Here is a 25,794-nt window from a genome sequence, read left to right as displayed (position 1 = left end):
TAGCTAGAAACTTTTATTTATCACAATTTAGTAGACTGTATAGTACATACACTTTCTGCCAAGTATGATAAGGATACGTCAAATAATTTGAAAGTAATTGGTAAAAATAATTTTTAAATAAAACACCCTGTAACTCAGTAAGTAGCCACATTTTATTTAAGTGATTTTAGACCAATCTTAATATTTTTATGTCTAGAATCTACAACTTAGAGATTCGACATTCTTAATGAAACTTAACCCTAAAAGGGCCCGTAATAATATAACTCCAAGAAAAAAAAAGAAGAGGAAAAAAAGACAAAAAAATTTGTTAATTAGTGAAAAATTCCCAGGAACAAAATTATCGAAACGGCATTTCAAAATATTTAATCCCCGCGACGTTATTGAAAAAACAAATTATAAACAAATTTGAATAATTTTCAAATGCCATTTTAGGGGGAAGTTTAATTGAAATTTGAATTTATCAATACATTTATCAAAAATATACATAAAAATAAAAATAATAAGATTTAATACAGGTAAATATTTCTTTGGCAACAACCGCGTTTTTGCAATAGAAAATAGAGTAACATTTAAAAAACAAATTCAATATCTCAAAAAATATTCAATATTTTTGGACCAATTTTTTTTTTGCTTAATACTGATAACATAACGCAACTTAGTCTGTAAAATAAGATATTTTATAGTGCTTATTTAAAACGCTAAAAATAATTTTTTGCAAATTTGTTTTTAAAGTTTTATATACAATTATTTAAATAAATAGGGGGTCAAATTTAATTTAGTAAGACTTATGTGAAAGACTTACCCTTCAACTTTGCAGAAAAAAATCCCATAGACCTTCATTGGTAATTGAATGACCTCAGCAGTTAAAAAAGTAATTTTTTTGCAAAAATGACCCCTGTTTAATTATTTAAATAATGATCCCCTTGTATGATTTGGATACTTTCTTGAAAATATCTTTTGTGCTCACCTAAACTTTGATATAAAACTTGTTTCAACCTGTACGAATTTACATTTTGATTTACATGTAATGTAATTTTATTTTACTAGACTATAATCTTCACCCATAAACTCTCCTGTAAAAGTACTTAAAAAACAACATACTAGTTTTATTATATTTATTAACATATTTATACAATAAAAGTAAATAGTATATAATAGGAAACTTATTTATATAAATATTTAAATCTAGGTAGAACAAAAAGTGAATTCACAGAAGAAGGAGTTGCAGAAACGTTGTTTACTACATGAAAAAGTCAGTTTATGATATGGTCGAATAGATTCATACAATATTCTTTGTTCTATAACTCATTGACATCTTATTTAGATAGTAGCACAAAATTGTATTTTGTTTATGTTTATTGTTAACATCTTGGCTGTGTTACGGGACACCTCGTACTACACTAACGCTTGGCTACGTCAACTGTGTCGTAACACAGTGGCAAATGGGGGTATTCGGGACATATATGCCTCATGACGCACCCAACGTAGTGTTATAAATATCTTTAAATGTGGCAAAGATGTTAAACACTGGTTGTTTATTTTACTATCGAAGAAAACATTTTTAGTTTTTAAAACTAGTCTTCCTAATAGAGATAAACTAAGCACGTTCCCAATAGAGATATTGTGTAATATTGAATAATGGAAATGTAAAAAAACATTTGAAAGATTTCTCAGACAGGTTATAACAATTTTGTGAATAAACAAAGAAAATCGACCCAAATAAAAAATATGTAAATGTAACAATTGATAAGATTGAGCAAATAATTCAAAACAATTACGTATTTTTTATGGGAAATAAGCCACAATTTTACTAAAAAATGAATTTATTAACGTTTCGAAGCCCAAATCGGGTTTCGTTGTCAAAATACAAAATACTATTAAATTCAAAACAAGACTCGAAATTTCGGTGCAAGGACAGGAAGAAATGAAAAAGAGTCACAACAGCAGCAAAGACATACAGGAAACTATACATGACACAAAGGAATAATCCACCTCACCTAAGCATAGGATTTTGAACACCATGGCATTAGATATAATCCCTAGGGATTGTAACTCTAAAGTCGCCCTTACAAGTACTTGAATTCGAGTTACTCTACTCAGAGTGCATGTCAGAAGTATAAACGCCTTCTCAGGGCCTCTTGTTACTTGGATACGAGCATGGATGGAAGTTGAACACAAACCAAGTAGCAATACAAGAGCACATGTAATTTACAAATAAAAAAAAAAGTGGAACTAAGATTGTCTGGAGAACAGATGGGACAGTTTATTAGTTTTTACTGATCATTTGAATGTTTGTGGAATGTAAACTCAAGGAATATTGTGATATCAACAAAATAAATAATGCATATGAAGCTATTGCAGATATAATGAATATTTCCTTTGAATCACTGGTATTTAATGTAAAAATTCGCAGTTCTACTGATATCTCGGATCCAAGTACTTGTATATGTAAATCCGGCTTTAATGAATGAATGAATAGAGGAGAGACAAAAATGTTGAAACGAATTTCTTAAAAAATGTACTCACGTCAATAAAACAAAAAAATAATCTCTGAAATTAGACTATGGCGGGTATATAATTGGCTATGGCGGGTATGATTCAATAACATGTTACATATAAATAATGTGAGATTGCCTAAATGAACAAAATCGAAGAAAAATGTAATATTTAACTAAACTTTCAATAAATTATACACAAATCCTGAAAAATATCAAGAGTTAAAGCTAAGATTAATACTTTGGCTGCATTTAGAGATATTTATAAGCCTGCATTGAGTGCTTTACGAGGCATATATGTCCAGTAATGCCACAGTGTATTACAACATAGTCGACAGAGCCAACTGTTAGTATAATACGAGGTCTATTTGTCTCGTAACACAGCCAACGCGTTATATAGTGGTTTAGCTAGATTTTGGATAAAATTATCCATATTTTAATGATAGAAACATATAAAGTTATCAACATAGAAGCAATATTGTATGAATTCTACCAAACTGAGGGAAATAAAACAGGATTTTACATTATCAATAAAAAATATAAAAGCTACTCTTCACAACATCTACCTATTCACTTGGCCAATTCATTCGACAACCAATCTAGTCCTTCGTACAAACCATTCCCTTGAGTAGCACATGTGGCTTGTATGTACCACCTCCTATTCTTCAAAGTGTGCAACTTAAGCTTATCGGTCAATTCAGCAGTGGACATCGAGTTCGGTAAATCTTGTTTGTTGGCGAATATTAACAAAATGCAGTCTCTTAAATCGTCCTCTCCTAACATATTGTGCAATTCTTCTTCGGCTTCCGCGATACGGTCTCGGTCGTTGGAATCAACCACAAAAATGAGTCCATCAGTGTTGGCGAAATAGTGTCTCCAGAGTTTTCTGATTCTCGTCTGGCCACCTACATCCCATACCGTGAAAGATATATTCTTGTACTCAACGGTTTCTACATTGAAGCCGATGGTTGGTATTGTAGTTACGATTTCACCAAGCTTCAATTTGTATAAGATTGTGGTTTTACCTGCGGCATCTAATCCTACCATTAAAATTCTCATAGGCTTTTTACTAAACAACCTATTAAACACTGCTGATATGGTAAGACCCATGGTAAATGCTTTGTATCACTACACTAGAGTTTTTCAGTTCACTGTTATATCGGTATTGTAGCTATATACAAAAGGTTGCTAACATTGAAAGTTTAGACCGTTTCTGAATGCCACAATGGTTCTAATTATCACTAACTTTGTAGATTCCAACTCTAAAAATTTGAATTTATAAAGTGTGGTGATTAATACTTTAGTGATGTGTACCATAAATATTAAACGTCAAAAGGATAGACGTCACCAATCAGCTGTCATGTCAAAAAATTTTGTTAGGGTACGTTCAGACGTGTTAGAATGGATTTAGTGTCCGCAGTCATATAAACCCAAACAAACAACAAAACAGACGTGTTAGACACCAACGAACGAATGAACTGTCAAGTAAGCACTGTCAAATCAATAGTGTCAATTAATTTGACAGTTCGTTGTCTGGCAGGTGGCCACAGGTGGCGCGTGAAATTACAGAACCAAAACAAAACAGTGAAAAATGAAATAAAAAGTGAATAAAAATAGCATTCATTACACGAGTATAATGGATATTAAGGTAGAAATTAAGGAAGAACTTGAGCAATATGATAATGGATTTAGTAGTGAAGACGTACCATATAATATGCAGAGTGGGGTATCCACAGAAGATATAAAAGATGTTAAAAAGGAAACACAGCAAGATGATTCAGGTGAGGCACTAATTTTTTTTGATACACTGCATTTTTACAATCTACTCTAAACACAAAGTAATAAGTAAATAGTCTGAAAGTAAATTAAGGCGAGTACCTTGGTACTATCCAGTGATGCTTCTCTAAGTATTATTGTTTATTGTGATAGGTCGTCTGGCCATATTCTCTTTAGTCTTCTGTCAGCAAGTGGTTGGGTGAATAAATTATTTATCAATTCTTTGGTGTGGTCAGTGGTGCGACTTTTATATTTTATTGAACAATTTTTTATTAAGTCCTTGATTAGTGGGACGTCCAGATCATTGTGAAGTGTCTGGTTGGATACATATCTACCATGGAGCTTTACTTATCATATGAAGAATTTTGGATTGGAATGTTTGGAGTATCTTCGTATTTGAAGGTTTACTGCAGCCCCATAGTTCTATTCCGTAAGACCAAACTGGTATAAGTATAGTTTATTTTATATTTCAGAAGCAGTTTATTTTCAAGAGATAACTGAGACTTCTTGTTAAATAGCCAGTTTATATGTTTTAGTTTAAGATCCAATTGTTTACGTTTAATTGTAATGTGTGTTTTCCATATGAGTTTTTCATCCAGATGCAATCCCAAGTATTTGACAACTGGCTTGATGGGAATCGGAGTATTATTTATAGAAACTTGAGGACATGTAGATTTTCTGGTTATAAAAGTAATTTGTACTGATTTGCTGGTACAGTGGAACCCCGTTAACTCGGATTAATTGGGACCGCGGCCGATCCGGGTTATCGAAAATCCGGGTTAGCCGGAGAAAATGGTAAAAATTAATAAAATATGGTATGCTTACAGATAAACTCCGTTATAATTGTCACACAGACACTGGTAAACCACGTTCGCATTCCACACAAAACCACACATACAAAGCGTCGTCAAAAGTCTCATTCTTAGCTTTATTAGCTTTGCACCGATTAAACTGTCTTTTGTTATCATTTTGAAAAAAAAAATTCTTCGATTTTAGTTCTATTTTTCTTCCAATCCGATACTGTAGATGTACCGACACCATAATATAATGCTGCAAGATTTACCTTTATCAATTCTACTTAATGCTTCTAGTTTCTTTTCCATTGTCACTACAACATTTTTACGTTTTGTTGCCCTTATAGACAAAAGACACACAAACACAAAATCTGAATAAATTTACGAACGATTACAAAACGGAAGCGAACAATAATACGACTTTACTACACATAATACCGTCTCTGATGTTATGTTATTTAATAAAAGTGATGACTAAGACCATTGTTAAAAAAAGAATTTTAATAGTCTTTTCTAAACAATGCTAACACACAGTTTCAAAAAAATAAAGGATAATACAGGTGCATGTTGTTTTCGACAATGAATGTGGTGTACCATGAGTCATTTTTACTATGTTATATGTAGTTCAATCCGGTTCCATTATCTCTCAAATATTATATTACATTGAGTTGGTACAAAACCTCGTGAACCTTGAAAATGCGTATGTATAAACGAAATAAAATGAAGCCAAAAACATACGACTATTTTATTTGCTGCGAATTGCGCGACAGGGTCCCATCTGCACCCTGGCCCTGATATTTTCAGCAATGTCGGATTCATCAATCGTTTCGTTCGTATATTGACGTCACCAAATGAATGAATTAGGTTTACGAGATTTTGTAACAGCAATACATTTTTATTGTTGAAATGTTTGTCTGATAAAAATCGGTCCGGGTTAGCCGGACTTCCGGGTTATCGGGGGCCGACTTATCGGGGTTCCACTGTATTAACATTTATTTTCCATCGCTTGAGCCAGTTTTGTAATTGGTCTAAATGATTTTGAACTTTTTCTGATGCTATATTAGGGTCGACATCCACTGCTAAGATTCCCATATCATCGGCAAAAGTAGCTAAGAAGGTATCATTTCTGGTTGGCATGTCAGCTGTAAATATCAGATATACAAATGGGCCGAGAACGGTACCCTGTGGTACTAAACATGAAAAAAAATAAGGCACTAAATTAAACATGAAAAATAACGCTTGCCCCAATAAAAAAAACTATTGTACAATCAGTAAGTGAAACAGAATTCATTGATATAAATTTCATATCAGTAAACAGTCTACCCTTGTTCGGAACTATATACTAAATTTATAATCAAGATGCAGTAGAGATAAACGAACCAAGATACGTTAAATGGTACTAGGAGCACTCCCGAATCATAATTTACAATGTATAAACTTTGGAAATCATGATTTGGGATTTACAATGTATACAAAGTGTTTCATTAATAATTGTCCATATAGTAACTGGAGAAACCTTACCTCAAAAAAAGAAGATTTAACCAAAAACACTTAAAAAAAATGTGGTTCCTTACTGAGTTACAGGGTGTTTTGTCTAACAATTTAAAAATTATTTTTGCTTAGCATTTTAGAACTATTCGATGTATCCTTTTCATACTTAGCAGGATGTATACTTACTGCACAAACTACTAAATTGTGTTAAACAAACGTTTCTGTCTATTACCAGAGGCGTACGACGGGGGAAAGTGAATAGTTGACCCTTTCCAAATTCTACGCCACTGGTGGAATTGCTATTTTAGTCCAATATTTGGATTCTCCAATAATTTCTATGAAAATAATGTACTCTTCATTCGTAACAATAAAGTCATTAGTTTTCGAGATATTTGAAGTTGAAAATGCAAGGGTACAGCTATTTTGGTTAATGTATTGTGCCCCTTCATTTTTAATTTCAAATATCTCGAAAACTAATGATTTTATCAGTACGAATGAAGAGTATGTTATTTACATAAAAAATGTTGGAGAATCGAAAAATTGCACTAAAATAGTAATTCTGCCAGTGGCGTGGAACGTGGAAAGGGTCAACCTTTCACTTTCCCCTGTTGTACGCCTCTGGTAGTAGCCAGAAAGGTTTATTTAACATATAGTATGGTGTACAGTACCTACACATACAACCAAGTATGATAAGGATATGTCGAATACTTTTAAAGTAGGTGCTGGATACAATTACAGTAGAGCATCGATAATCCGAACCCTAGTAATCCGAACGATCGCTAATCCGAACGCAAAAAAAATTATAAAATTAAAAAATATGATCGCGGACCGAATTTTTGGATTTAATATGACAATATGGGCAAAATATGACAGCAGATTTTTGTTTTGTTTATGCAGAAATACAATATATTTGTTTATTACGCAGGTGTTTTATTCCTTGTAACTAAAACGTATGTACATATATGTACATGTACTATGTTTATGAGATTTGTATGTATTTTGAACATATGTTCGATAATCCGAACAATTTGATAATCCGAACTACCCCTGTACCAATTAGTTCGGATTATCGACGCTTTACTGTAGTTAATATTTATGTAACAGGTATGTTTGATTTAGAATTTAAAAAATTTTTGTACCCAGTACTTTAAAAGTGTTTCAAATATCCTTATCATACTTGTCAACAAGTGTAGATACTGTACACCCTACTATTGGATGTTAAATAAACGTTTCTAGCCACTACCAGAGGCGTAGAAGAAAAAGTGAATGGTTGGCCCTTTTCAAATTCGACACCACTGATGGAATTTCTATTTTAGCGTAACTTTTAGAGTCTCCATTACTTTCTATGTAAATAATATACTCTTTATTCGTAACGATAAAATCATTATTTTTCGAGATATTTGATGTTAAAAATGAAGGGGCATAATACATTAACCAAAATAGATGTGCCGTTGAATTTTAAACTTCAAATATCTCGAAAACTAATGACTTTATGGTTACCAATGAAGAGTACATTATTTTCACAGAAAGTATTGTAGAATCCAAATATTGGACTAAAATAGCAATTCCGCCACTGGCGTAGAATTTGAAAAGGGTCAACCATTCACTTTCCCCCGTCGTATGCCTCTGGTAATAGCCAGAACGCGTTTGTTTAACATAATTTAGTAGTTTGTACAGTACCTATACTTATTGCCAAGTATGAAAAGGATACGTCGAATATTTTTAAAATTCTGAGCAAAAATAGTTTTTAAATATTTAGATAAAACACCCTGTAACTCAGTAAGGAACCACATTTCATTTAAGTATTTTAGGTTAAATCTTCGTATTTTGTGCTAAGGTTGTTCCAGTTACTATATGGACAATTATTAATGAAACACCCTAGCGACTACTCTGGCAAATCTATCCCTGTCCAATGTGTCTCTAAACAAAGATATTGAATAAGAGCCGGTGCAGTCTCTGATATTTCTAAGCCATGAAAGCTGGCACCTATCGGACCCTTTTTCCTTCAAACTTCCCCTGGATAATCAGTTACAGGAGATGGTACTTTTCGTTTTTCATTATGTGTCCCAAGTAGGTTTTCTACGATGATCTTTGGCAGCTTCCTATCCAAGGGCGGATCTAGGACCGATTTTCGGGAGGGGCCATGAACTTTATTTGGGGAGGCGGTACCGGGGGGTCTGGGGGTAATTTTTAAAACTTAGGGTTACAATGGTGAGTTTTAAGGCACTTTTCACACACTCTTGAGTGTCATAAAGACATTCAAAACTTATCGTTATCAAAGTAATATTAAAGTTAGTTCCGATTTCTACACATTTCTTCCAGTTTCAGGATTCAAGTACAGTTGTTTCAACAACTTTAATACTATTTTTCCCAATGCTTCTCCTGTTAGGCCTTATTTTTCCCCTCTTTCTTGATTTTCACTAATTATTTTTATGTTCTCATAAGCGTCAATGAACTTGACGAAGTCTTCACGAATGTATTATTGTGTATGTATCTCAAATTAACACAAAGCCGTTCCACGTGGGATACGTCGGCGTCGGTCGTTTCGTCAAATCTGACAGAGTAATAATTTGCACTTTGAACCTGATTCAATATTTTTTTAATTATTTCTTCACCAAAACATGTTATCAATTGATACAGACTAGAATAGACTCGTGCTACTAATGTATGTTGCTCGGGAAAATGCTGTGGATAGGTGTTGTTTGAGAGTATTATCTCACGAAGCGAGTTTAAACCGTTACATTCCCCCTCATTGCTAGGTCCAGCTCCAGAGCATCTTCGTCTAGACGCAGGATGCCATTATCACAATGGCCTCCTAGAGGAATATTTTGTCGACCTAAGAACACTATTGGTCGTAGTCTTACTCTATTTTCTTGGATCTGTTTAGACCTCTGAGAGTCTATCTGGTGAATGACTAACTTTTGTGGGTTGCAATAACTTTGTAGAAAATTCAGCCCAACCTGAACGCACTCCCTGTGGTATGATGTTTTTTCATGGGTTTGTATGGCTCTGTCTTTGCCCATGAGTTTGGCGAAAGATGTTAAAGGTTTCGTGACAAGGTTTTGGGCTGTCATCCCTTTATTGTGGCCATATTTTTATTAGAATAATAAAACGCAATACTTGCAAAACCTTTTGAATGTGCGAAAGTACCAACCAACCCCTTTGTTCTAAGTATTAGTGATCCAAGTAACATTTCATTTCTTTTTTATTTTTTGTGTGTACAGAATATGGAAATTGATACGTTTTTGATGGCTGCCAAGGTCGTTCTAACAATTGGCACTTTGTAAAGTTATCAACATTTTGATTTACAAAAGAGCCTATGTAGTTCTTGAAGCTTCCATTGCTGCTTTTGTTCAATTATAGTCAAGAAGACATATTTATCCCCATTTTGTACATATGTGTATATGTGTTTGAAAATAAAAACATTTGAACTGCAAATAATTAAATTTATATTTTTTTAAATTCTCGGGAGGGGCTATAGACATGGCCTCCTCCCTGGATCCGCCCTTGTTCCTATCTGTACCTATTCTCATCAGGACATTTTCGTTGATGGTGTGGGTTGTCCAAGATATTTTCAAGATTCTTCTATAAAGCCAGAATTCAAAGACTTCTAAATTATTCATCAGCATTAGGTATGTTGAGCGTTCAGGCCTCCATTTCATACAAATGTATTGACCATACATAGCAATGCAGAAGGCTGATATTAACGCTACTGTTACAAAATAAGCTTTTCATTTTAATAAAGCCTTATTAGGCTACCTCTAGTCTCGTTCTTATTTCTTGTTTATAATCAAGTTGATTGTTGAACCAGCAGCCAAGATATTGTTCGTTCGCTCTAACTTTTCCCATGTGTCACGATTCATTTTCAAAGAATTAAGTCAAAACATAAAGTGAAACGTACGCCGATGTGTGTAGTATATAGTATACAGTATACAAGATGTATATTATACACATTCACATTCGTTTCACTTTATATCTTGACTTAATTTATTTAAAAATGAATCGTGACTCATGGGAAAAGTTATAGTGGACGAACAATATTTGTATTGGTTTACATATTCAAGCTGTTGGTGGTTCATACACATACACTTCTCCAAGAAGTTAACGCACCACCTTAAAAATGTGGTGCGCACCACCTTAAAAAATTTTGATGTCTCAAATTTCCTAAACCTGTTGTCTGATTTAAGTGATTTTTTAATATGTTATAGCCTTATTATTTAGCAATACTGTTGTAATAATATTGTTGCTAGACAGGTAAATTGTCATTGTATACCGGGTGTATCAATCAAACTGTTTTTTTCTGAAAGTTCACCACACCCTGTGGAATATTCTAGCATTTATAAAATACTTAAATTAAAACCCAACTACAGCCTCAGGTTTTCTTAACATTCTGTTTTTTTTTTATTCAATCGCTTATGTTGGATAATAAAAAAGTTACGATACTTCAACAGTTAGCTATGCTTTTCATCAATACAGAGTATGCAACAAACTTTAAGAGGTAATTCACAGTTTGCTTTATAAACTTATTAGGCCTGGATCCCGCGTACAAGTTGATTAATAGCAAGCTAAAAATTTGTTAATAATTTAATGGTGTCTAGTCGGACAAACTTTAATGTATGGGAACACTGGAACAGGGGAAGTTTTAATTGTGGAACGTGATTTTAATTGTGGAACTTGTCATCCTTACAAGTTTATGACTGTTAAAACTAGCAAAGTTTGTCCGACTAGACACCTTTAAGCTATTGACAAATTTTCAGCTTGCTATTAATCAATTTTTTTGGTACGCGGGATCCAGGTCTAACTGCTTCATTTCCGAGATACAAGGTGCTGAAATTTTTGTACAAACTGACGATTTATTTTATTGCTATAAAATGGGTTGAGACATGGAAATGAAATTTGGTGTGTTTTAAACGGTAGTTATTGCGCATTTCTTGACATACAATTAAGAATTTTATATTCACCATTGGCGTGAATACAGGTAATATGGACTAAAATATTTCAACGCCCACTATCTCGGAAACGAAGCATTTGCGGGCATACGTTTATAAAGCAAACTGTCATTTTTTCATGCAGAATTACCCCTTAAAGTTTACCATACTTATTTAAAAACACCCTGTATTGACGAAAAACGTAGTTGTTCAAGTAGCTAACTTTTTCATTATCCGACATAAGCGAATGAATCAAAAAACAGAATGTTAAGAAAACATGAGGCTATAGTTAGCCAAAATTTCAGTATTTTATAAATTCTAGAATATTCCACAGGGTCACGTGAACTTTGAGAAAGAATCACAGTTTGATTGGTACACCCGGTATACAATGACAATTTACCTATCAAGCAACAATATTATTACAGCGATATTGTTAAAGAATAAGGCTATAACATATTAAAAGATCACTTAAATCTGACGACAACCGGTTTAGGAAAGTCGAGACATCAAAAATGACTCATTTTTAAGGTGGTGCGTTAATTTCTGCGAGAAGTGTATATTTACTTGAATCTTCTTGCTTATTTTAGATTGATGGGTACTACGTTTATTTCTCATATACAGTTGAGTCCACGATTCTTTACGCGTGCGTCATCATTTAATTAAAGCATACAAAATAAGTCTGAACTCCACGCAACAGCAAGTGACAGAAAATGGACGTATAAATAAAGATGGACCGGGTTATTTACATCTTTACTTGAAGCCACGAGATCGTCACAGTCATAGCCACAAATCCTTAATTTGACGTTGTCATATTATTTTGTTTTCAAGTCAATATTTAAAATAATTTTCAATTTTTAGTATAATTTACTTTTAATTTATAAATCAAAATATATTACTTAGTTACTAGAAACCATTTCTAAATATACTTATTCCGCAACCAAGGAATTAAAAGAAAAACATTAATTTTTTAATTATTAAATGAAACTATATTCTGACAATTTAAACTATTTGTGAAACTTGGCACCACTGGTAATATCAACCAATCATAGTGCTTCAAGAAGAAGGAACGTGGCGTCTCGTGTTGTTTACGGTTGTGTTGATAATTTCAGAATTTCCTTATTTGTGTCATTTGAGTGAATTTGTTAGCGTATTTTGACTTTGAATTGAACAATCGTAATCGTTAAGTGTCCTAATCGTGGTGCGTAACTGTGTCGTTGTCGTATGCAGGAAAACTGCATATTTACATCCACAACTGTCATTTCATTCGTAAGTATTTATGGAGTACATATTATAAACAACATCCATTGACGTAGCACAGGGATATGATATTACGTAATCCTTGAATTTAAATAAAATAAATAAAACTTCATAATTTTGTGAAGTAAAGTAAATTTTGTAGTATTATAAATACATTTATTTATTTATTCGAATCTACAATATAATTTCTATAAATATATTAATTCGATATATTATTATAATGTGCAGGTTCCCAGTAAAGAATCAACACTATTGGCATTTTATAGGTTAATGAAGATATATTAGCGATTTTTTGTGTTACTCCTTTAACTTTTAGATTTTTAGTCGTCCTTTTAAAAACACATATTTTTACCACAGCAGCCAAGTTTACTCCACTGTTATGAAATTTTGACACTATTTACATTTATGAAATTTTAACACTATTGGCATTTTATAGGTTAATGAAGATATATTAGCGATTTTTTGTGTTTTCTGCGTTACTCCTTTAACTTTTAGATTTTTAGTCGTCCTTTTAAAAACACATATTTTTTTACCACAGCAGCTAAGTTTACTCCACTGTTATGAAATTTTGACACTATTTACATTTATGAAATTTTGACACTATTGGCATGTCATAGGTTAATAGGTGTTTTCTGTGTTACTCCTTTAATTTTTAGATTTTTAGTCTGCTTTTTAAAGCAGATATAAAAAATACATATTTATTTGCCACATCAGCTACCGGCTATACCTACTGTTTCTCTTTGTTCTTCAGAGTGTGAAACAAAGTTATCTATCTATACTATACATGTCAAACTCGTATTGTTCTATATAAGGTTATGTAAGATTTTTGTTTAATACATATTATAAATGCGCAGGTATATTAATTTGTAAAATATATTGGTATTATTACACGGGCAATGTATAAATAACCTGCGATACCCTGATGACCCGGTTATTCTGCTAGATAATGCTGAAGCACTGCAACGCCTAATGGACCGAGTAACGACAGCCTGTAGAGAATTTGGAATGAAATTGAATACAAAGAAGACAAAAACGATGGCCATCAGCAAGCACCAAAACAGAAGGGTGAAGGTCAATGTCGACGGAACATCTCGCCAGAGTGGCAAGAATGAATGGATGTACCTTGGATGTAATCTTGATGAAACTTGGGACCACTTACTAGAAATAAGAACACTTCTGGAAAAGGCACGTACAGTGTTTTACAAAATGCAAAAAATTATATGCAACCGCCAGCTGGGTATTTCATTGTGAACTAGAGTACTTAAGTGCTAAGTTTTCTCCACCTTGCTCTATGAATGAAATCAAAAGTGAATGAATTGCTCCCACTTATAATCTAAGGCAAAATCAATAGCAAAAGAGGACCATGACCGTAAGAGACATTTGCAATTGACAACATTTTAAGTTTTCTTTAATTGATCTCAGATCGAGTTAGCACATATTTTATTCCAAATAAAATAAATTGAAATTTACATAAAAATCAGATATTTAATAAAATTCAAGGTCGTTGGGGAGGCAAAAAATTTGTAAAAAAAAATAAAAATACTATGTAATATGCTAAAAAATAACACTAGCAACTTTTTCACACTATTAGATATAACATTTCAAACTTTTATTTTTTCGATGCATCCTATTATGTATTATTTTAGTTTAAATAAAATATTGTATAATATAGCATAATAGTAATTTGTGATTTTGAATACTAACTCATCTTTATTCTTTTGTGTAAAACAATGTTTGTAAATATATTCTATACATTGAAAATTAAAATTATTTATTTTTCGTTGTTTCTCACTTCTTTCAAATATTTGTATATGTTTACGATACTAAAAATACCATTAGCAATCATTTATTCAAATAAAAAAAATGTTTCAAATACCGTTCAATTATTGGAAGGTACGCCACTGACTAAGAATGAAATGTCACAGTCTATCACCTCGTCCCCTTCCGCGCGCCTATAAACTGTTTGGTTTCAAATTTCGGTGAACAGAGAGTAGGGCATGCCTAGTCCATCTTTATTTATACGTCCATGAAATAAACAAAATGTAAAATGTTAGTTTTGCTCTAAAATTGTGGTGCAGAAAAACAGCTAAATTTGAAGTATTTTAATACATTCTTTTAATATTATAAGTGATTAATAAATAAATAAACAATTTATAAAAAATTCAGTAAAATAGTTTCTTTTTGTCATTTCTTTGACTTCTGCGAAAACTTAAAAGAAATCCATTCGTTAACTGTGTGAATGAGGTTAACTTTGTATGTAAATTAATGGCAAAATAAATTAAACCCATAACATTTTAAACTCCAATATAAAATTAGTTTTGAAAACAACTGTTTGTGTAATATAAATATCTTCTAAATGCAAAAACAGGACAAAAAACAGTAAAATTCCAACAACAACGTGACAGCCACAAAAGTAAACAAACCAGAAACGTCACAAATTGTACTTAAAATCTGAAAACGTCTCCAAGCGTCAGTTTTATACCTCTTTTCGATATACTGATTTTAGAGCGTTCATAAAAATAACATGTGTCTTTACTTAATAATAGGCGGTAGCTGGTTTGTCTTTAGTTTCATGCGTGGAAGACAGTGATAATAGATAAAAATTATGTGTTTTATCTCTCCAAGTGTTAATGACGCACGGGTAAAGAACCCTGGAGTCAACTGTACCTAGTTTGTATTCCTTTTGTTTAGTTTCTGCACTAATTTTGCAGTATTCCTTGCAGTAAAAAACAACTTTTTATACTTTGGTTTATATTTTAGGTTTTCCCGAAATCAACAATAAAACGGAAATTACAAAGACATCACCTAAACGCTCATACGACAAACAACAACCAATAAGTCAACATGCCAAAGAAACCATAATACAACAAAAACCATACAAGTGTGAAATTTGCTTGAAACAATTCACTACAGCTGGTCACGTAAAGATACATTTGAGAATACATGCGGGGGAAAAACCTTACAAGTGTGAAATATGTCTTGGGCAGTTTTCCCAGAAAAGTTATTTGAAAAAACATAAGAAAGTACACACTGGAGAAAAGGGCTACAAGTGTAACATTTGCTGTAAGACATATACGTCAGCAGATAATTTGAAGAAGCACTTGCGAGCACATACTGGTGAAAAACCTTTCGAATGTGACATTTGTAGTAAGCCATTCATTGCTGCATGTGATTTGAAAAGGCACTTGCGAACACATACTGGGGAAAAACCTTATAAGTGCGACCTTTGTCCAGTGCAATTTTCTCAGCAAAGCCATTTGATAAGGCATAAGAAAGGACACAGTGGAGAGAAGAATCACAAGTGTGAAATTTGCTGTAAGCGGTTTGTTGCAGCTGATAAATTGAAAACACACTTGCGAACACATACTGGGGAAAAACCTTACAAGTGTGAAATTTGTCTAAGGCAGTTTTCACTTCAAGGCAATTTAATAACGCATAAAAAAGTACATAGGGAGTAAAAACGTTATATACAGTAACCGCCACCTTCTTAGTAGACACATAGGAACATTGAGCTATTACAATCCAGGGCCTAGATTCCGTGCACTGTAGATATCTACATGTCGCTTTCTATCGATATTTGAATATCAAAATATTTGAATTTTTAGCTTTAATTGAATTATTTTCTAGTTTTGCTAGGTTATACTCTAATTGATAAACTAGAGCAAAACTAGAAAATAATTCAATTAAAGCTAAAAATTCATATATTTTGATATTCAAATATCGATAGAAAGCGACATGTAGATATCTACAGTGCACGGAATCTAGGCCCTGGACTCTTCACTTATTGCAATGTTTATTTTAATGTCTAGTGACGTTTAGAACGTCAGAAAATGTACAGAAACTGAATATTAACATATAAACTTGACAATAGATCAGCTGTATTTGACGTTTATAGTTTTCATTTTGTTAAAGTTGTAAAAGTTTTAAAGTATTCTTGGTGTTTGAATAATGTTATTTTAAAGCAGAGTAACAATACTATTAATTACTGTATTTTTTGTATGGAAAGACAATTATTTTGAATAGTTTCTTGACAGTAACATGACAGAGATGAAAGTCACATCTGAGAACGGACCAGATTAGCGCACACTCATCTCTGTTTTTCGTCTTTTCCTCCCAGTCCGGTATCCTTAGTTTTAACCTCTTCTAACCACTTCTTTTTTGGTCGTCCTCGTCTGCGCTTTCGGCCCGCTCCTGTCAATACTTTTTGTGCATGTCTGTTTGTGGGCATCCTGTAAACATGTCCCATCCAACGTGCTTTTTGTGCTGTTACTTTTTGTATTATGCTTGTTTGGTTGTAGAGCTCCATTACTTCCTTATTTGTTCTTCTCGATATGCCGTCATTGTCCTTTGTCCCTCCATATATCTTGCGTAATATCTTTTTTTCCCATTGATCCAATTTCTGTGTATTTTTCTGACTTAACACCCAAGTTTATCTTCCGTGCATAAGAGAAGGTTGCACAATTGTTTTGTATATCCTGGTTTTCGTATTCCTGGATCTTCTTCACGTGCCATATCAGAATTATCCACGTTGGCGATCTCCATTGCGAAGGCTTCTCGATCTTCTGCAATATGGAATAATTGTCCTGCATTTGATATCCGAGTCCATTCACGAATGTTTTTTAACCAAGAAACTTGTTTTCTTCCTACACCTCTACGGCCCTCTATTTTGCCTTTATGGATATATATATATATATATATATATATATATATATATATATATATATATATATATATATATATATATATAACCGGTTCTATAGCGTTCTACGCCTTCCGGTACCCAATCGCCAAGCCTGTCGATCTAGCCAGTCATTTTCTTGAAGATTTCTTTCTGCCATGGCTTTTGTAATTCCTTGTTTCCAGGAGGTCGGTGGCCTTCCTCTTTTCCGTTTTTCTGGCGGTATCCATCTCATTGTAATTTTTGGTAATCTTTCATCTCCCATTCGTTGGACGTGTCCATACCAGGTAAGTTGGTTTCGTTGTACCTCGTCCACTATTGTTTTCTGCTTACCTACTTTTTCTCTGATCTGTTCATTTCGAACATAATCCCATCTCGATATTCTGGCAGATCTTCTAAAAAAATCCATTTCAGTGGTAAGCAGCTTATTTTCGGATTTTTTTGTCATTTGCCACACTTCGGAGCCATACGTTAAAATTGGTTTCAGAATAACGTCGTACATCCTCATTTTTGTATTTAAATTTATGTTATGTTGCAATAAGACAGGGTTTAGGGCTCTAGTAACCTTTCTAGCCTTCGTCACTCTATCATCTATACTGGGTTCCGTTCTTCCACTATTTGTTAATTTAATCCCTAGATATATATACTCTGTACAACCCCTGATGCAGTCACTTCCGTCAAGATCTAGGTCCTCCTGTTGTATTTGGTTACCGATGTGTAGATATTGTGTTTTCCTTATGTTTACCTCTAAACCCCATTTCCTGTATTTTTCCATCAATTTTCTGGTCATATATTCTAAGTCTTCCTTATCTTGGGCAACTACCACCTGGTCGTCTGCGTAGTTCAAAGTGTATAATGTTACGTCTCCGATTGGTATACCCGTACCACTGCATTTCTGCTTCCAAAGTCTGAGAGCACAGTCGGTATATATATTGAAAAGAATGGGAGATAAGCAGCACCCTTGTTTAAGGCCTTTTATTACTTGGAAGCTAGATGACAGATGGTTACCTCTCTTTACCCTTGACATAGAATCTTTATAGAGGCATTGTATGGCTTTGATGACAGTTGCAGATATGTGTGTATTGTCCAAAACCTCCCACAATTTTTTCACGGGCACTATGTCATATGCTTTCGTTAGGTCGACAAAAAGTATATGTGTGTCTCGTCCACGTTCTAGTCTTTTTTCCATAACCTGTGTTAGACAGAATATATTATCAATCGTAGATCGGCCGGCCCTGAAACCACACTGTTCTTCGGATTCATAGGGTTGATATTCTTCGCAAATAATGGTTTTCAGTATTCTGCCATATAAACGGCTCATTGTGCTTGTTACAGTTATTCCCCTATAATTCTTGACATCACTTTTACTTCCCTTTTTGTGTATTGAAGAGATCCAGCCCTCTTTCCAGCTTTTCGGAACTTGTTCTCCGTTAATTATTCTGTGAAGGAATTCTGTGATCATTCGGATTAATTTCTTTGAACCTGATTTTATTAGTTCTGCGGGAACATTGTCAGGGCCAGGTGCCCGACCATTTTTTAAATGCGAGATAGCTTTCTGTACCATTTCTGTTGTTATTGTTATTTCTTCACCTTCTACTATTACTGGGTTTGATTCTTCTTGTATGTATTGTGGGCGGTCTTCAGTCAGCAAAGATTTATAATGCTGTTCCCATGTATTTGTTGCTATGTTGTCAAGCCTTACATTTTCTGTTGTATCTGATCTCAGTGTTTTGATAAACCTCCACGATTCTCTACTTCTCCTACCACCTATATATGTTTCCAACTCATTACATTTCTTTTCCCATGAATCATTTTTTATCTGCCATACGTCTTGTTTAAATTTTTTGAGGGCGTTTCTGTATTTTTCCTTGTCTTCTATCCGGCCAGTGTTTAACCATTTTTGGTATAGTTGTTGTTTATTTTCTTTTTGTGTTTGTAGATGTTCGTTCCACCAGCTATTACCTTTATGTATTCTATTTTCTTTTATACCTAGCGCCTCTTTGGCGGCTTGGTGTATACTTGAAATAATGTGTTGGTGTACGTTTTCTATGTTTTGTGTCAGTGTTCCTTTATCCAATATATTATCTAGTCGGCTTCTGTATAGCATTTTTGTACTGTGGTGTTCTAAACTTTCTAGATTATATCGAACCGCTTCAATTTTCTCTCCATTCCCTGAGTCTGAGACACCCTGTTTCTGTTGGGCCCATGAAGGCAGTATTATTTTGGATTTTATCAAGTAATGGTCACTTCCAGTTTCTGCTCCTCTGTATGCTCTAACATCAAGGATTCTCAGTTTAGTTTTTTGGGCCACAATTAGATAATCAATAATCGATTTTAAATTGCGTGTTGTTTGAATCCACGTGTAAGTATGTATATCTTTGTGTTTGAAGAATCCGTTCATGACTTTTAGTTCATTTCGCATACAAAGTTCTATTAACCGCTCGCCATTATTATTTAGGATTTCTTCTCCATACCTTCCAATGACATTATTTCCTATTTTTTTGCCCACTCGTGCATTCATATCTCCTAAAACTAAGAGCTCCCGACTTTTACCGATTTGTATTATGGTGTCTTCTAAAGTTGCGATATATTGTTCTTTCTCTTCCACTTTAGCATCATCAGTCGGTCCGTATACCCCTACACTTGATAAACGACGCCCCTTTACGGTCAAATTCGCTGTTATTATTCTATCGTTTATTGCTTGCCAACTTGTAATATGATTTTTATACTTCTTATGAATGAGTATGGATACTCCTCTTTTGGCACGTTCATCCTTTCTGACTCCACTATATATGTGTACATATTCTCCTACATCGTCTACTCCTTGTCCTTTCTTCTTGGTCTCAGTTAACACTAGAATGTCCATGTTCATTTTTAAACTTTCTTGCTGAACTTCTGCAGTCTTTCCTTTAATACCCTGTATATTCCACGTTCCAACATTCAATATCCGTTTTCGTTGCCAATTTCGTTTTCCAGAATGTCCGTCCTTTTTCCGAGGCTTTACTTTCGGGTTTTTTTGCAATATACTTTTTCCGAGGAATGAGGAGCAAGCCCATTGCCTCAACCCCCCAAGCTTGGAGGACCAGAGTTTTGAATTTAGAGTGACCGTCTCTTAGGTAATTGCCTTCACCATGGCTAAGGAGTTCCACCTACCCCATTTAATTTTATACCAACCCTAAAATCGGGGGTCGCCACTTCCGCCATACACACCGTACCGAAGATGTTCTTCTCCGCCGTGGATACCGTTGTGGTCTTCATCCGTGACCCTGGACAAGGGACCCTAAACAGGTACTAGTATCCCGGGTCAGGAAACCCCTGGAATCTGCGGAAGGCAGGGATTGATTCACTTTCCCTGATAGGACTGTCCAAAGGAGTTCCTACCCGTTACCCGTCATCGCCTTTAAGGATCAGTTGTAATATTTTATATCGACTTCCCCTCACTATATGTCCCAGATAAGACATTTTTCGATGTTTAACAGTCTTTAGCAGTTCTCTATCTTTGTTGACCTTCCTTAGTACTTCTTCATTAGTTTTTCTTGCTGTCCAGGGTATCTTCAGCATCCGTCTATGAATCCACATTTCCAATGCTTCAATTCTATTCATGATCGATACTTTTAGCGTCCACACTTCTGCACTATACAAAAGTACGGACCAAACATAGCACTTGACCATTCTTTGTCTTAGTTCTAAACTGAGATGATTATTGCAAAGAAATGACTTCATTTTCATAAAAGTAGTTTTAGTCATTGCTATTCTACGTTCTATTTTTATGTCTGGATCTAGTTGGTCCGTTATCACAGTTCCCAAATATGTCATTTTGTGAACTTTCTCAACTTGGACTCCTAGACTAAGAGCCGCTATAGGTGAAAATTCTTAATCATTTTAGGCACGACGGGACCCTATAACTTAAATAGTAGAACCTAAAAGAAAACGTTTGAGCACTGTGCCGTCACTTTTCAGTGGCGCATCAAACTTTCCACTTATGGACGGGATACATAAATTAAAAAATACCCTCCCTCATTACCAGAATTTAATTTTTTTCATTTTTTTAAGTTTTATGTGATTAAGACATAAGATTCATCGTAATTTTAACCCGCCACCCCCTTCTCCCTGCCCCCACCATCAAAAACTTTATTTTTCGATTTTATTTTTTTTTTTGGTGGGATGCAATCAATTTTAAAATTTCAAAAAATGTACACGCATAGTTAAGGCTTTTATAAAACACTTCTATTTTTTATAGACCTGTAGGTTGAATGTACATAACCTCAAAAAATTAAAAAAAAAAAATTTTTTGAAAAAAAGTATATAACTTTTTTTTGGGGATAGCTGCAGATCTAATTTTTTCTTAGCCTTGTGTATTTTATCAAACACTATATCAGGAGCTTGGAGGAGTAAGGGCGAACCTGAAAAATGATCATTTCAAAAATACTCTCATCTTCCTCACATACTTTTAAAGAATGCGTCTGTTTATTATAACTTATAACAGCATTTTTCGCCCTTGATACTCCTAAAATTTCGTAAGAAATAATATACCAATCTATTCATGTCAGAAACTGAACTGCATAATCGTCTAGAAGAGTAAGGGCGAACCCACAAGCTTTCGTTGCGTTTCCGTTCAAGGTTCGCCCCTTCTCCTCTGTTAACGCGCCGGTGTTTCTGTGATTTTGTAGCTTACTTAGTAGCTTTAATTGGTGATAGTGAGATACAGTGAGATACATAAAACAAAGCAACCGTAGACGATGAAAATCAAATTGAATTCAATTGAAGCTTTATTTGTGAATTTTATTAAAAACACTAGAGATGTTTATTTTTATAGAATAAAAAGTATTAAACCTCTTTTTTTATTTCATAAAAATCTTGCAAAATCCTCTTAAGTTTTTAAGATCTACCTGAAGGATTTCCATACCGTAGGAAAAGATTAGGGTGTAATTTGCATAATAGTAGAGAAATTAAATTTGCATAAAGTTTATTGTATATTGTAATTTTTATTAGTACTTGACGATAAACTTTCCGCTTACAAAGGCGCCTTTTATTATTCTGTTTAACGTTTCTGAGAAAAGATTGTAGTGATGAGCCCATGTACTGATAGAACGTGACACCCACAAAAACCATCTTTACAAAGGGAATATAAGGCATAAATAAGAAGGATTATTATAGTAATTTTACAAGTTAATACTTTATTATATCAATTTACTATTTTAGTTGGGAACAAGCCATAAAATTAAAATAATAATTCCTAAGATTTACACGTTTTATTCACTTTGTAAAGATTTTTTGTCGGCATTGTAATAATACACATTGTACACCGTATCCCTCGGTAGACCGCACGCTATAGTAGAAATGCGACGATAAACCGCATAATCTAGTAGCATCACTGGTTCGCCCTTACTATTCTAACGTGTTTGTAAACTTTAACTCAGTTTTCCTGAAACATCGTTTTTGCAGTTCGCCCTTACTCCTCCAAGCTCCTGATATTTCTAATTTTTTTCAGATTTTTCTGTAACGTTAGTCACCTTCAAAAATCCAAAAAACTGTTTTTTAAGGGGGTTTTGGGGGGTTTGAACGTGTTTTTCTGATTTTTAAATATTCTAAAGAACTCAGTTACTTCAAGTTACATATAACCTATAAAAACAAAATTGATTTGATATATTATGAAGTCTATAAAATAGGGAAAATCCCCCAAAACCCCCCAAAAAACAGTTTTTCGGATTTTTGAAGGTGGGGAGACTTACGGAAAAATCTGAAAAAAATTAAAAATATAGTGTTTGATAAAACACACAAGATTAAGAAAAAATTAGACCTGCAGCTATTCCTAAAAAAAATTATACGCTTTTTTGAAAAAAAAAAATTTCTTTTAATTTTTTGAGGTTATGTACACTCTACCTATGGGTCTATAAAAAATAGGCATGTTTTATAAAAGCCTCAACTATGCGTGTGAATTTTTTGAAATTTTAAAATTTATTGCATCCCACCAAAAAAAATAAAAACGAAAAATGAAGTTTTTGATGGTGGGGGTAGGGGGAAGGGGGTGGTGGGTTAAAATCACGATGAATCCTATGTGTTAATCACATAGAACTTAAAAAAATAAAAAAAAATTAATTCTGTTAGTAAGTTCTGTTAACTTTTAATTTATTTATCCCGTCCATAAGTGGAAAGTTTGATGCGCCACTGTCGACGCATGTGCCACTGAAAAGTGACGGTACAGTGTTCAAACGTTTTCTTTTAGGTTCTACTATTTAAGTTATAGGGTCCCATCGTGCCTAAAATGATTAAGAAATTTCACCTATAGCGGCTCTTAGTCTATCCGTTTAATTGAAGCTTTGCATCGGGATGTGGGTCACGACTAAACACTAAAAATTTGGTTTTGTTTGAGTTTATTTTAATGCCCATTTCCTCTCTTACCTCGTGAATACGATCAAGCAGAATTTGGAGGCCTTCAATATTATCTGACAGAATTACTGTATCGTCTGCATATCTTATCACATTAAGTAGTTCTCCGTTGATTTTTATTCCATATGGCTGTCTCTCAAGTGCCTTTTTAAATAACCGGTCCGAGTAAACATTAAACAATGTTGGTGACAAAATGCAACCTTGTCTGACTCCTCGTTGTATGGAGATTTCATCGGTGTAGTTATCTCCAATTTTGACTGTAGCAGTTTGGTTCTAGTACAAATTTTTAATGACACGAATATCTTTGTCATCTATTCCGATATTTTTCAGTATTTGCATTAATTTTACATGCTGTACTTTATCGAAGTCCACGAAACATGCAAATATATCTTTTCTTTGTTGCTCATTAGGCTAATTAATCGATATTCTGAGCATTTTCTCGCATTGTGTTTTTTAGGTATTGCGAAAAAGATGGATTTGAGCCAATCTGTAGGAATCACTCCGGTGTTATGTATTGAATTAAAAAGTCTTACTACTACTTTTATGCTATCATCCTCTATTAGTTTCAGCAACTCAGTTGGTGTATCATCTGGACCACAAGTTTTTCTAATTTTAGCACTATTTATAGCGTGTTCTACGTCGCATTTCATAATTTCTGGGCCGTCAGTACAGTTTTGGTAGAATTCGGCAATATTATTCTTGTCATCTTCAAACAACTCTGAACTCTGATACATAGAGTTGCCATTCTTTTCTTATTTCTTGCTCATTTACAATAATTTTGTTAATATTGTCAACGAGCACAGAGGAAACTCGTTTTTTCCCTGAATATTAACTTAGATTTGATCATTTTGTTTAGTGCTTCCATCCATCCAATACCACTACAGCCCAAATCTGGCCTTAGCCTCCTTCAGCAAGCTTTTCCAATCATTTCGATTTACTGCCGTTCTTTTCCATGAACGTGTTTTTAGGTTTTTGGCATCCTCATCTACTTTATCTTTTCATCTCTTTTTTGGTCTTCCAACAGGTCTTCTTCCTTGTATTGTTGCATTTAGCAATTTTCTGGGAATTCTATTCTCATTCATGCGGACTACGTGCCCTGCCCACCGTAATCTGTGCAGTTTAGTGTGTATTGTGCTAGAGTTGGTTCGCTATATTGTTCGTATATTTCTTTATTATACTTAATTGGCCAGTTGTTATTTTCACTTATTGGGCCCAGTATTCTACATACTATTTTTGGCAGATTTCTATGTCACAACCCATGCTTCGCAACCATAAGTTACTATGGGCCTGATTATTGTTTTATATACCCGCAGTTTTGTTTTCCGGTGTACGTCTCACGATTTGAATATGTGGTCCATATGCTTTATTTGCCAGCATAAGCCTTCTATTTATTTCCAGTTCTTCTTCATCGTTTGCGATCAGGTTCATTCCAAGTACATGAATCTATTCACATGTTCTATATCGTCTATAAAGTGTTGTTGTTGCGCCGGTCTATTTGCTCTGTTTTGTATGATAGTCTGGGCTGATTATCGGAGAATACGCCATTTTTGGGAAAAGTTATTTACCAGCAATTTTATTGCTGGAATCGAATTACAAGATCCTATTTATTAATAATATAGGTATGCAAAGTCCTCAGATAGTGTGCTACTTTTTTTATAAACAAAATGGCGCCCGAAAATCGTGTTTTTTTCAATTATTGCTCTATAACTCCGAAGATTTTAACTTTACAACAAAAACACCCAAATATAAATTCACCGTGATTAAATTCTGCATAGAGACGTGTTTTTCCCGATCTGCTTCGACGAAAATTTTCCTCGGAAAATGCAGGTTTTCCCAACAAAATCTTTAACTTTCAAATAAAGTTTTAGATAAGTAATTATTTACCAATAATTAAATAATTTGGTGACTTAAAAGCCTTCTTGGTTTAGATTATAGTTCCAGAAGCTGGTGAAAATTAAACGAATATTTTAGCAACAATTCAATTG

General features: G+C 33.8%; 3 protein-coding genes across 3 annotated transcripts in view; 1 reads left to right on the top strand and 2 right to left on the bottom strand.

The window, feature by feature from the left end:
* Window positions 1-1,100: 1,100 nt before the first annotated feature.
* LOC114334659 (ADP-ribosylation factor 4) lies at window positions 1,101-3,833 on the bottom strand. Its single transcript, XM_028284756.2, has one exon. The coding sequence runs from the start codon at window positions 3,603-3,605 to the stop codon at window positions 3,066-3,068; it is 540 nt and encodes a 179-aa protein (XP_028140557.1). The 5' UTR covers window positions 3,606-3,833; the 3' UTR covers window positions 1,101-3,065.
* The window catches only part of LOC126892547 (ADP-ribosylation factor 4-like), a 76,646-nt gene continuing 51,952 nt past the window's right edge, over window positions 1,101-25,794 (bottom strand). The window contains exon 2 of the mRNA XM_050662108.1: window positions 1,101-2,671. The gene's annotated coding sequence lies outside the window, so the exon portion shown is untranslated. The remainder of the gene's footprint in view (window positions 2,672-25,794) is intronic.
* LOC126892546 (zinc finger protein 271-like) lies at window positions 4,036-16,627 on the top strand. Its single transcript, XM_050662106.1, has 2 exons — window positions 4,036-4,276; window positions 15,502-16,627. The coding sequence occupies exons 1-2, from the start codon at window positions 4,132-4,134 to the stop codon at window positions 16,197-16,199; spliced, it is 843 nt and encodes a 280-aa protein (XP_050518063.1). The 5' UTR covers window positions 4,036-4,131; the 3' UTR covers window positions 16,200-16,627.

This window comes from Diabrotica virgifera, chromosome 9, assembly GCF_917563875.1.
Source record: "Diabrotica virgifera virgifera chromosome 9, PGI_DIABVI_V3a".
Classification (NCBI taxonomy): Eukaryota; Metazoa; Arthropoda; class Insecta; order Coleoptera; family Chrysomelidae; genus Diabrotica; species Diabrotica virgifera.
Note: the sequence above shows the minus strand (reverse complement) of the source record. Positions and strands in the feature narration are given on the sequence as shown.